Raw genomic sequence first — 13,003 nt, forward strand, 5'->3', positions numbered from 1 at the left:
AGCTACTCAGGAGGCTGAGGCAGGAGAATCACCCCTCTACCTTCACTGCCTCCATCTGCAACCCAGATTAGGACAACTTCCCCAACCACCTTGCTGACAGTAGAGCAAGAGTTCAGGGAGAAATCCACAGGCAGAGGTGAGGGGTGCCATGGAGGAGCTGCAGAGACCAGCCAAGTCAGAGCTCAGGAGCATGAAAGAGGTAGTCAATGACAGACCACAACAAACAAAATAACAGCTTTGTGTGTGTTTTTTTTTTTTTTTTTTTTTTTTAGTTAATGACTGAATAATTTTTTATGAGAAGGTGGGGGCCGGGCGCGGTGGCTCAAGCCTGTAATCCCAGCACTTTGGGAGGCCGAGACGGGCGGATCACGAGGTCAGGAGATCGAGACCATCCTGGCTAACACGGTGAAACCCCATCTCTACTAAAAATACAAAAAAACTAGCCGGGCGAGGTGGCGGGCGCTTGTAGTCCCAGCTACTCCGGAGGCTGAGGCAGGAGAATGGCATGAACCCGGGAGGCGGAGCTTGCAATGAGCTGAGATCCGGCCACTGCACTCCAGCCTGGGCGACAGAGTGAGACTGTGTCTCAGAAAAAAAAAAAAAAGAAAAGAAAAGAAAACAAGAGAAGACCCTTGCCCTGGGCAGCCACAGGGAGTCTTCCTTGATGGGCACATGATCACTCACTGATGGGAGCCAGGAAGACAGACACCCAATGCACCAAGGCCCAATTTTGCTCCCCTTCCCTCCACTCTGGTTTGGAAACCTTGTATTCTACTCGCAATCTCTTTTTTTTTTTTTTTTTTTTTTGAGAGCGGAGTCTCGCTGTGTCGCCCAGGCTGGAGTGCAGTGGCGCCATCTCGGCTCACTGCAAGCTCCGCCTCCCGGGTTCCCGCCATTCTCCAGCCTCAGCCTCCGAGTAGCTGGGACTACAGGCGCCCGCCACCGCGCCCGGCTAGTTTTTTGTATTTTTAGTAGAAACGGGGTTTCACCGTGTTAGCCAGGAGGGTCTCGATCTCCTGACCTCGTGATCCACCCGCCTCGGCCTCCCAAAGTGCTGGGATTACAGGCTTGAGCCACCACGCCCGGCCTCTACTCGCAATCTCAAGCCCAGACTTTACTCTTTTTCCTAACCAATAAAAACTCCACCCCAGAGCTTTTATCCAAAGAGTATGAACATCTGGAATAAGAGGGCAATCTTAGGGAAGAGGTGACCCTGGCCATGGAGGTAGGAGCAGATAGGCCCACAGTCCCGGGTGCCCCTAAATGCCAAGAGACAGATCCAAATACAAAGATGAGCATTTGGAGACACAGGAGCACATACGTGTGCAGGCTTACACAAGCACACACACAGCCACATAGCCACACGCTACACATACACAGGCACTTATGCACATGTCCACACAGGCGTAGATACTCTGGCAGGCACATACTCACAGAGGCGCACACACACTTACACACACACAAATACACACAAGCACACTCACAGGCACATTCGCACAGGTGGAAATTCACACACAGGCACAGATACACACTCATGCAGGTACATGCACGGGCAACACACAGCATATACAGGAACACACACATGCCCAGACACACAGATCTACACACTCACTAAAGAGCACGAGCTGGCCAGGGTCGGCAGCTCACACCTGTAACCCCAGCACTTTTGGAGGCTGACATGGGTGGATCACCTGAGGTCAGGAGTTTGAGACCAGTCTGGCCAACATGGTGCAATCCCTTCTCTGCTAAAAATACAAAATTGCTGGGCATGGTGGTGGGTGCCCGTAATCCCAGTTACTCGGGAGGATGAGGCAGGAGAATCGCTTGAACCCAGGAGGCGGAGGCTGCAGTGAGCCAAGATCGCGCCACTGCACTCCAGCCTGGGCAAGAGTGAAACCCTGTCAAAATAAAGGACGAAAGAAAGAAGGAAAGAGGCCGGGCGCGGTGGCTCAAGCCTGTAATCCCAGCACTTTGGGAGGCCGAGACGGGCGGATCACGAGGTCAGGAGATCAAGACCATCCTGGCTAACATGGTGAAACCCCGTCTCTACTAAAAAATACAAAAAACTAGCCGGGCGACATGGCGGGCGCCTGTAGTCCCAGCTGCTTGGGAGGCTGAGGCAGGAGAATGGCTTAAACCCAGGAGGCGGAGCTTGCAGTGAGCTGAGACCCGGCCACTGCACTCCAGCCTGGGCGGCAGAGCGAGACTCCGTCTCAAAAAAAAAAAAAAAAAAAAGAAAGAAGGAAAGAAAGAAAGCAAGCAAGCAAGCAAGCAGAGGCTCCCACACATGCACACTTAAACACATACACGCACACCCCATAATTCAAACACCAGTTGCCCTAGGCCACTTGAGAGTATGAAAGAAAAGAAAGAAAGAAAGAAAGAAAGAAGGAAAGAAAGAAAGAAAGAAAGAAAGAAAGAAAGAAAGAAAGAAAGAAAGAGAGAAAGAGGCCGGGCGCGGTGGCTCAAGCCTGTAATCTCAGCACTTTGGGAGGCCGAGACGGGCAGATCACGAGGTCAGGAGATCGAGACCCTCCTGGCTAACACGGTGAAACCCCGTCTCTACTAAAAAATACAAAAAAAAAAACTAGCCGGGCAAGGTGGCGGGCGCCTGTAGTCCCAGCTACTCGGGAGACTGAGGCAGGAGAATGGCGTGAACCCGGGAGGCGGAGCTTGCAGTGAGCTGAGATCCGGCCACTGCACTCCAGCCTGGGCGACAGAGCGAGACTCCGTCTCAAAAAAAAAAAAAAAAAAAGAAAGAAAGAAAGAAAGCAAGCACAGGCTCCCACACATGCACACTTAAACACATACACGCACACCCCATAATTCAAACACCAGTTGCCCTAGGCCACTTGAGAGTATCCTGGCCAGCTGCCCTGAGTAGTTCACTCTGGGCTACAGCCTGGGCCCTCCTCCTTCCCTGCCCCACCCCCAGCTGGTTGTATAAATTCCCTCCCTTTGCTCCTTCCCTGGAACAGCGGCCTCTAACACCAGCACAGCAAACCTGCCAGGATCAAAGTGTACCAGTTGGCAGCATGGGTAAGGAGAGGGGCTTCCAATCACACATTGCCTGCTCTGTCTGCCCCTAATTTGGAAGGCCCTCCCCCAGAAAATGCTAGAAAACCTGAGGGGGTAGCTGGGGAGGGAGCAGTGGACTCTGCTTCATTGTCCCCAGTCTGCACACCCCTCCCCCACCACCCCGCTGCATTTCCCAGCCTAGCCATTTCCTTTCTGAGGAAGGTGGGCAGAGGCACTGCTGGGAAATGGGATCCTGGGCCCTGACTTGGCTCCATTCAGCAGAGGCTGGGGCCAGGGTGCCTTTCTGCAGCTGGGAAAATCAGATGGGGGTGCTCTTAGAGAACACCACTCGGTCCCTGGCCCTCACATAGAAAAGAGATGATCCTGATTTCAGCCCTGGGCCAACTTTGCACTCCAGGGAGGTAGGGAGTCCAAGCTTTTCTGTGCCCAGATCACTCTCTAGCTACTCCACACAGCAAAGCTCTTTGGGAGGGAAATCAGAGACCCCCACGCTCTTTCACTGGGGACCTGTTTCAATGCCTCCTCCACCCCTAAATCCCCCTTAGCCCTGCTATTCCTCCATCCGTGGGCTCCTGGGTGACAGGCTAAGAAGGAATTGGGGTTTGGTTGGGAGGTCCTTCCCCACTTGGGGCTGGCTCTTCCTCAACTGGCAGAATGCCCAGCAGCCAGCCTGGCATGGAAAACCCACTTGAGCTTTCCGTGGGTCCATCCCAAACCCAAAGCTGCTCTGAGATCTTGCTTGAGATACTTCAGATGGGGGGTATTCCCCAGAAAGAGGAATGATGCTCCCTGGGGCTGCAGTGGCATGCTGGGCCTGACCCTGCGAAATGCTGGGGCTGGGGTTGCTGGGGTTGCTGGGGTGTGGTATGTGGGGTGAGCAGAGGCTGCAGAGCGGGCAGCTCCTCCTCTACACCTTTACTTCCCTCTGTTTGTCCCTGGCTTTGTAGTTTTTGTATCTCTGTCTTGATGTCTTGGAGTTTTTTAATCTCCTTTCCCTTCTGTATCCAGCAACTTCCTTCCCCACCCCCTGGCATCTGGTGCCAAGCCCCGACTTAGCAAGGTTCTGTAGCAGAACCAGTCTCCTTAACTCCTGTGAACTGGATCTCTCTCTCTCTCTCTCCCTGCCCCCACCTCCAGCCCTCTTTCCGGGCATCAAGCACTCTCTGGCATTCTCCTGTCCTCTGGCACAGCCCTTCCCATATTTACACAGTAATTCACTTTTTTTTTTTTTTTTTTTGAGTCAGAATTTCACTCTTGTAGCCCAGACTGGAGTGCAGTGGTGCGATCTTGGCTCACTGCAGCCTCCACCTCCCGGGTTCAAGCGATTCTCCTGCCTCAGCCTCCCAAGTAGCTGGGATTACGGGTGTATGCCACCACGTCCAGTTAATTTTTGTACTTTTAATAGAGACAGGGTTTTGCCATGTTGGCGAGGCTGGTCTCAAACTCCTGACATTAGGTAATCTGTTTGCCTCAGCCTTCCAAAGTGCTGGGATTACAGGGTGTAGAAAGGCCCTGGCCCCAGCCTCTGCTGAATGGAGCCAAGTCAGGGCCCAGGATCCCACTTCCCAGCAGTGCCTCTGCCCACCTTCCTCAGAAAGTTTGGCTAAGCTGGGAAATGCAGCGGGGTGGTGGGGAGGGGTGTGCAGACTGGGGACAATGAAGCAGAGTCCACTGCTCCCTCCCCAGCTACCCCCTCAGGTTTTCTAGCATTTTCTGGGGGAGGGCGTGAGCCACCGCACATGGCCTAATTCAGTTCTATGAAGGGACTTTGAAATACATTGTCTTATTTGTCCTCCATATCTACCTAGAGAAGTAGGTAGAATATCATTATTGCCCACTTTTCATAAACGAAGAGGAGAAAATGGAGAAACAGGGCATCAAACCTGGCACTTGAAACCAGGTTTCCAGACTCTGAACGCTGTTGCTGCCTCTCAGCTTCCTAAGTCCTTTAGCTGCTGCGAGTGGGAGTCCCAAGCCCCAATGGCTGCGCCACTCTGCCTACTCCTGGCTCCTCACTTGCGGCCCAGCTGTGAAGGCAGAGGCTGGATTGGCCACAGGACAAAGCAGGAGACAGGGCCCAGGCCTGTGGGTGCCACTCCAGGGTTTCTTTCAGCCTGCCGCCCCCTCTGGGTTATTCTTTAGCCCCTGCTCCCCAGCAGGCCCCAAATTCTGATGCTGGGGTGCTGGCAGCTGTGATGTCCCAGCCCTGCTGCACATCTGCTGACTTCCATCCTGGAGATTAGCGTGGCCCCTCTTGCCAGACTTCAGAGATAGGGAGGGTGGCAGGGTGCCCTACCTCTCTGGTGGGCAGGCCTCTGGGCTCTCCAGAGTTGGGCCAAACACCTCACTTTCCAGATAAAGGAAGTGGGGCACACCCATGGGTAGAAACCGGCCTGAGGACTTCCAGCTGCTATTAGCCCCAGACTCTCAGTTATGTAATCCAACCCTTGGCTAGCAGCCTGGGATCAGGACCCAGGGAAGAGAAAAGCAGGAATTGGCCTCCCCCAGATATAGAAACATCTTGGTGAAGGGAGCTGAGCAGACGCCACGCTCTCTCCCTGAGAGTGGCTCCCCAAGAATAGCCAGGGGTGCCTGAGCTTTGACCAGACAAGCAGAGAGCTGCACACCAACTGCATCCTTGTGTTCACTTCTTGTAAAAGCCCACTGTGGAATTCTTACCATCTCCATTTTACAGAGGATGCAGAAATTGAGGTCGAGGAGCTTCAGTACTTTGCCCAAGCTCCCCTGGCTAGTCAGTGGCGGGCTGGGATTGGGCTCTGAGTCTGTGTCATATTCACTATACCACACGACCCCAGCTGCATCAGCCCTCCTCCGGCCCTCCCTGGGCCCTGCTGGACTGTCTGTCTACCTTCAGGTCATGTGTCTCCAGCTCTTCCCAGCACAACCTCACCCTCATCAGGGCTTTGAGGGGGCAGAGAGGACAGGCCAGAGCGATGAGGCTGGATTGGGGACCTAGGCCAGCCGCACTGCTGTGGCCCACTGGGATGTATGCTGCAGGATGTGGGGAGGGAGCCTTCACCCTCCAGAGCGTGGCCCAGCCAATGTGCCCCATTGCTTCCACAGCTGCAAAATGTGGGAATTGTGGACCCGGCTACTCCACCCCTCTGGAGGCCATGAAAGGTAATTGCCCATGGTCTGAGAGTCAGCGCCCTACAACTGATTCCACAGCTAGGGGTGGAGGGACTTCAGACTTAGCCCCCACCCTCTGGCACACCCAGCACTTCCCCTACCTTTCCTTCCCACCCTGTCGTCCCTGCTGCCTGCTTTCTACCCTGCAGGACCCAGAGAAGAGATCGTCTACCTGCCCTGCATTTACCGAAACACCGGCACTGAGGCCCCAGATTACCTGGCCACTGTGGATGTTGACCCCAAGTCTCCCCAGTACTGCCAGGTAAGGCAGGGCTTGGGCACCAGCTACTTTAAGAGTGTAGCTGCCTTGGCCGGGCGCGGTGGCTCAAGCCTGTAATCCCAGCACTTCGGGAGGCCGAGACGGGCGGATCAAGAGGTCAGGAGATCGAGACCCTCCTGGCTAACACGGTGAAACCCCGTCTCTACTAAAAAATACAAAAAACTAGCCGGGCGAGGTGGCGGGCGCCTGTAGTCCCAGCTACTCAGGAGGCTGAGGCAGGAGAATGGCGTAAACCCGGGAGGCGGAGCTTGCAGTGAGCTGAGATCCGGCCACTACACTCCAGCCTGGGCGACAGAGCGAGACTCCGTCTCAAAAAAAAAAAAAAAAAAGAGTGTAGCTGCCCTCTTCCCTGGCCCTGAGGTCCCCCTTCCCAGCTCCATCCTTCTTGGCCCTCCCTGGGTATGGATGTGCAGGCTCAACCTGGGACAAGGGGAGTGCTGAAATCCAGCCTGTGCCGTGCTTCCAAACCAAAATAGGTCCACAGAAGCAGACAGAGGTGTGGCCTGAAAGAGCACCCCATCTCCCCGCATCCTAGGTCATCCACCGGCTGCCCATGCCCAACCTGAAGGATGAGCTGCATCACTCAGGATGGAACACCTGCAGCAGCTGCTTCAGTGATAGCACCAAGTCGCGCACCAAGCTGGTGCTGCCCAGTCTCATCTCCTCTCGCATCTATGTGGTGGACGTGGGCTCTGAGCCCCGGGCCCCAAAGCTGCACAAGGCATGTCTTCTGCCCTTGCCAGCTCAGTAGACCGTAAGACACCTGCCACCCCAGGCAGCTTACGGGCAGGAAACCAGACCTAAACCAGCACACTCCAGCTCTTACACAGGATCTGGCTCGGCAGCAGGGAGGGAGGTTGGACCTCAGAGCAGAGTCTACCCAGGCATTCTGGGTCATCACCCTCCAGCACGGTGACCAGGGCACTGGAGAAGAGGGAGGAGGCTTCTTGTTTCACTCTGAGAGAGGGAGGGAGCCATTTATTCCCCCCATGCGGTTAGGAGCTCAGGGTTTCTCTTACAAACTCCAGTCCCTCCCAACACTTTGTTTAGTGCATTCTTGGTGCCAAGCACTTACTGTTTTGTCTACTGGTAATACAGAGTTAATGCTGGTGTGGGCCAGCCCTGGAAGAGCTTATGGTTTCACAGGGCTGCGTGTGCCTTCAGGACACATGGGGAAAGATCAGCGCTTTCTGCCTGGGGAGTTATTAGCAATCTCTCTGACTTTCCCTTGCTGCTCTGTAGAAGTTACCAGACTGAATCTTTGTCATATTCCCACAGGGAGAGTTGTGTCCATGTTTTGAAGGAAAAGATGACAGAGTCAGCAGATAGAAGTAGGGGGAGTATGGAGGTTAAGAGCAGGGACTCCCAGTCCTGTATGATTCTGACACCATTCCCCACCCCTTTCAGGTCATTGAGCCCAAGGACATCCATGCCAAGTGCGAACTGGCCTTTCTCCACACCAGCCACTGCCTGGCCAGCGGGGAGGTGATGATCAGCTCCCTGGGAGACCTCAAGGGCAATGGCAAAGGTACCTGCCAGCATATGCGCTCATGAAAACTTCCACAGCTGTGAAATGTGGGAAGCATTTTTCTGTGGGAGGAGCAGAATGGAAGGGGAAGGATGGAATGACTTTCCAAGGCGAACCAGTGAGCTAGATCCCAGTCAGTATTTTAAATGTTAGCCAGTAACTTCAGTTTTGAATATTTCTATTAAGATGAGTCTTTACTGATGAATTCAGTACAAAGTTATAGTCAAAACAGGCCAGGTGTGGTGCTTTACGCCTGTAATCCCAGCACTTCAAGAGGCCGAGGCCAGCGGATCGCCTGAGCTCAGGAATTCCAAACCAGCCTGGCCAACATGGTGAAACCCCATCTGTGTGTTGTCTGCTGATAATACAGAGTTGGCACTGGCAACTCTGCACTAAAAATACACAAATTAGCTGGGTGTGGTGGTGCAGGCCTGTAACCCCCACTTCTCAAGAGGCGGAGGTAGGAGGATCACCTGAGCCCAGAGAGGTCGAGGCTGCAATGAGCTGTGATTGAACCACAGCATTTTAGCTTGGGCGTCAGAGTGAGACCTTATCTCAAAAAAAATGTAGTGAGCAGAATGGAGCTTAGACTCTGGGAGGAATCCCACTCCAAAACTGGGAGGCTGGACAACAGAATACCAGGTACTGAGTCCCAGAAGATATCGTAGGAGAAACATTTCTGCTGTGGTCTGAGAGAGGGATGAAGTTGCCAGGAGACAGGGGCACTAGGGTAAAGCACCCCCTGCCACCTGGCCACCTTTGAATGCCTGGGTGAGACCCTTTGGATGTCTGAATTTTTTATTTACTTTTTCTTTTCCTTTTTTTTTTTTTTTTTTTGAGATGGGGTCTCGCTCTGTTGCCCAGGCTGCTGGAGTGCAGTGGCGCGATGTCAGTTCACTTCAACCTCCACCTCACTGTTTCAAGCTCCTGAGTAGCTGGGATTACAGGCATATGACACCATGCCTGGGTAATTTTTTGTATTTTTGATAGAGACAGGGTTTCATCATGTTGGCCAGGCTGTTCTTGAACTCCTGACCTCAAGTGATCTGCCCGCCTCAGCCTCCCACAGTGCTGAGATTACGGGTATGAGCCACTGTGCCCCCAGCCCTGGATGCCTGAATTTAACGAGCTGGCAAATCCAGCAGTGGAGGTGGAGGCAATGGGCTTTCAGCCTCTTAGACATGCCTGGGGGAGAGGGCTGGAGGGTAGAGTTAGTGTCTCTACTGCCTCAACCTGCCACCCTACTTCCTTCCCTGTTCAGGGGGTTTTGTGCTGCTGGATGGGGAGACATTCGAGGTGAAGGGGACATGGGAGCGACCTGGGGGCGCTGCGCCATTGGGCTATGACTTCTGGTACCAGCCTCGACACAATGTCATGATCAGCACTGAGTGGGCAGCTCCCAATGTCTTACGAGATGGCTTCAACCCCGCTGATGTGGAGGCTGGTGAGAATCCCCCCACGGGCCAGCAGGAGACTTGGGCCCACATCCCCTTGCTTTCTGCTCCAAATCTCCCAACCCTGCACTTCCCTCCTGTAGCCCCAGAATCTGAGGGAGATGGCATAGAATGCACTGCATGCTCAGATTGCTCAAGCGTCCTCCTGATCCCTCCAATCCATTTCTTAACCTTCTGCCCTGATTGGTGGCCTGTCTGCCCATGCCTTCCAACCCCTGATGCTGAGCCTATCCTCCGGCCCCACTCCCACCCTAGGGCTGTACGGGAGCCACTTATATGTATGGGACTGGCAGCGCCATGAGATCGTGCAGACCCTGTCTCTAAAAGATGGGCTTATTCCATTGGAGATCCGCTTCCTGCACAACCCAGATGCTGCCCAAGGCTTTGTGGGCTGCGCACTCAGCTCCACCATCCAGCGCTTCTACAAGAACGAGGTGACATATGCCCTCTGGCCCTCCCCTTCCAGTAGTTTTGTCAGCAGCTATACCTAAGCAGGCTTCTGTAATGGTGCTCCCAGGCATCTCCAGGAACAAAAAAAACGAGGCTGCATGCCTTGTCTCTCTTCTCTCAGTGGTAGGCCAACTTCTGCCTGAACCCTAACTGGCCATATTTATTCATTCATTGAAAAACTACTCAGTGAATTTCTGTGCTGGGCACTGCTATGTTCTGGGAATGCAGTGATGAAGCAGACACAACCCCTGCCTAAAGGGGCTTGCATGGAGTTAGATCCTAGTGGCAAGAAGGCCGGTCATCTATTCTCTCCCTCCCAGGTCTGGGCAACCCAGATCTAACCCCCAGTCCCCAATTCTGATAGGCTCACCTCTCTGCTAGCCTAACCCTCCACCCCTCAATGTAGGGAGGTACTTGGTCAGTGGAGAAGGTGATCCAGGTGCCCCCCAAGAAAGTGAAGGGCTGGCTGCTGCCCGAAATGCCAGGTGAGTGCCTAGGGCATGGGAAAGTTGATTCTTGGCCTGGGAAACAAGAGTCCTTAAAGGCTCTACTCGCTCCCACCCCCAGGCCTGATCACCGACATCCTGCTGTCCCTGGATGACCGCTTCCTCTACTTCAGCAACTGGCTCCACGGGGACCTGAGGCAGTATGACATCTCTGACCCACAGAGGCCCCGCCTCACAGGACAGGTGGGGGCCCTGGCAGGAGGAGCAGAAGGGAAGGAAGGAAGGAAGGATAAGAGAATCTGGGGATGGGGTGGATGGTCTGAAGCAGCTGGAGGATGATGAGGGAGGTGCAGAAAAAGCAGACATGTGGGCGGTGGGACAGCGCAGGCCCAGGATTGTCCAGGCCAGGGATGGGCATGCAGAGAATGTCTGAAAGGAAAGAGGGATCCCAGTCAGGCAAGCTGTTCTTCCTACAACATGTGCGCCTCCCACTACGGTCCTCCTTATCCTCTGCACCTCCCCATCCAGCTCTTCCTCGGGGGCAGCATCATTAAGGGAGGCCCCGTGCAAGTGCTGGAGGACCAGGAACTAAAGTCCCAGCCAGAGCCCCTGGTGGTCAAGGTAAGAGCCTCTCCCCCTACTTGCTGGACCCCTCAGACCCAAGCTTGAGGAATATGTGGGGGAGCAGCTGAGCATGCTCTTGGGGTTGGGGTGGTGCCTGGGGTGGTGCCTAGGATCTGTGTGTTACCCTGGGCTCTGACCCCTGGTTTTCCCAAGGGAAAACGGGTGGCTGGAGGCCCTCAGATGATCCAGCTCAGCCTGGACGGGAAGCGCCTCTACGTGACCACATCGCTGTACAGCGCCTGGGACAAGCAGTTTTACCCTGATCTCATCAGGTGAGAAGCAGACACATGGGCTCACCTCCCCAGCCCTCCTCTTTCAGAGGGGTTGTTTGGCTTTCTGAAGACTCCTTAGGGAGACCCCTGTACCCCACCACACAGATGGCCCATCGAAACCCTGGTCATTCCTTGTTCCTCAGGAGCCTTCCCCTAAAATCTTAGGGGAAGAGGGCAGCCACCTCTGACTTCTCCCTTACCCCGTTCCCCTTTTCCACCAGGGAAGGCTCTGTGATGCTGCAGGTTGATGTAGACACAGTAAAAGGAGGGCTGAAGTTGAACCCCAACTTCCTGGTGGACTTCGGAAAGGAGCCTCTAGGCCCAGCCCTCGCCCATGAACTCCGCTACCCTGGGGGCGATTGTAGCTCTGACATCTGGATTTGAACACCACCCTCATCACCCTCAGTCCATATTTTGAGCCCTCACTTCCTTGGGGACCTGGCTTCATTCTGCTCTCTCTTGGCACCCAACCCTTGGCAGCATGTACCACACAGCCAAGCTGAGACCGTGGTAACGTGTTGAGTGGTATCCATTTACTGACCACTGTTGCTTGTTGCTCACTGTGCTGCTTTTCCATGAGCTCTTGGAGGCACCAAGAAATAAACTGGTGACCCTGTTCTTCAGATGGCCTTGTCTTTGGGGGCCCGAGGCCTATGTCTCCTCTTCTGTCTATGCTTTGTATCTTGCACAAGAAAAGGCTAAAGAGGCCTCTGGGGGGATTATGGTAACTAGTTCACACCAGTGATGCTAATAATGCCAAGATCTCACTTTTATGGCCAGACAGAATCTGAAAATTTTAGGGGTGATTGTCACAAGGAGACCTGGGGGTAGAGAATGTACATTGGTATTTCTGAAGTTTTGTTTTTTTAACCCATGCTTTCTTTTAATGAACCTAAAAATCTCACCCATCACTCCCAAGACAATGTAATATGCTCCCTCACACACAGGAGACCCCAGGACCCCTGTTCTGTATAGTGTAATAAATTTCCACTGATGGCAAGACTACTGGGAGAACTCAGTTGTTGGGAGGTTTCTTAGGCTGCTCTTGCATTGCTATAAAGAAATACCTGAGACTGGGTAATTTATAAAGAAAAGAGGTTTAATTGGCTCATGGTTCTGCAGGCTCTACAGGAAGCATGACACTGGCATCTACCCAGCTTCTCGGGAGGCCTCAGGAAACGTACAGTCATGGCAGAAAGTGAAGGAGGAGCACAAACATCACATAACCAGAGTAGGAGCAAGAGACAGAGAGAGTGAGAGGGAGGTGCCACACACTTTTAAACAATCAGATCTCAGGAGAACTCACTCATGATCTCGAGGATAGTACCAAGGTGGGGTGGTGCTAAACCATTTATGAGAAACCCATCCCCCATGATCCAGTCATCTCCCACCAGACACCACCTCCAACACTGGGAATTACAATTTGACATGAGATTTGTTGGAGACACAGGTTCAAACTATATCATTCTGCTGCTGGCCCCTCCCAAATCTCACATCCTTTTCACCTTTCAAAATACAATCATGCCTTTCCAATAATCCCCAAAGTCTTAATTCATTCCAGCATTAACTTAAAAGTCCAAAGCCCAAAGTCTCATCTGAGAAAAAGCAAGTCCCTTCCACCTATGAGCCTGTAAAATAAAAAACAAGTTAGTTACTCCCAAGATACCATGGGAGTATAGGCATTGGGTAAACACTCCCATGCCAAAAGGGAGAAATGAGCCAAATGAAAGGGCTTCAGGCCCCGTGCAAGTCCAAAACCC

The 13,003-nt window shown here is 53.4% G+C and overlaps 1 protein-coding gene across 4 annotated transcripts; it reads left to right on the top strand.

The window, feature by feature from the left end:
- Nucleotides 1–2,901: 2,901 nt before the first annotated feature.
- On the top strand, nucleotides 2,902–11,899 carry SELENBP1 (selenium binding protein 1). 4 transcript variants are annotated; one of them, XM_033196622.1, is made up of 12 exons: nucleotides 2,902–3,039; nucleotides 6,124–6,180; nucleotides 6,339–6,451; nucleotides 7,005–7,190; nucleotides 7,877–7,997; nucleotides 9,259–9,441; nucleotides 9,707–9,885; nucleotides 10,308–10,386; nucleotides 10,469–10,590; nucleotides 10,876–10,968; nucleotides 11,125–11,243; nucleotides 11,465–11,899. In XM_033196622.1, exons 1-12 carry the CDS (start codon nucleotides 3,036–3,038, stop codon nucleotides 11,625–11,627), a joined length of 1,419 nt encoding a protein of 472 aa, XP_033052513.1. In that variant the 5' UTR covers nucleotides 2,902–3,035; the 3' UTR covers nucleotides 11,628–11,899. The 4 variants fall into 4 exon arrangements, with proteins under 4 accessions (XP_033052513.1, XP_033052515.1, XP_033052514.1 ...); XM_033196624.1 differs by lacking the exon at nucleotides 7,005–7,190; XM_033196623.1 differs by lacking the exon at nucleotides 6,124–6,180 and having other exon boundaries at nucleotides 2,970–3,039.
- Nucleotides 11,900–13,003: the final 1,104 nt, after the last annotated feature.

Source organism: Trachypithecus francoisi, unplaced genomic scaffold, assembly GCF_009764315.1.
Source record: "Trachypithecus francoisi isolate TF-2019V2 unplaced genomic scaffold, Tfra_2.0 Lachesis_group5, whole genome shotgun sequence".
In the NCBI taxonomy this organism is placed as follows: Eukaryota; Metazoa; Chordata; class Mammalia; order Primates; family Cercopithecidae; genus Trachypithecus; species Trachypithecus francoisi.

Coding starts and splice junctions, on each gene's coding strand:
- SELENBP1 (XM_033196621.1), top strand. CDS start 5,994: ATGAGGCTGGATTGGGGACCTAGGCCAGCCGCACTGCTGTGGCCCACT. Junction 10,387..10,468: donor GCTGCTGCCCGAAATGCCAG/GTGAGTGCCTAG, acceptor TCCCACCCCCAG/GCCTGATCACCGACATCCTG. Junction 10,969..11,124: donor CAGAGCCCCTGGTGGTCAAG/GTAAGAGCCTCT, acceptor GGTTTTCCCAAG/GGAAAACGGGTGGCTGGAGG.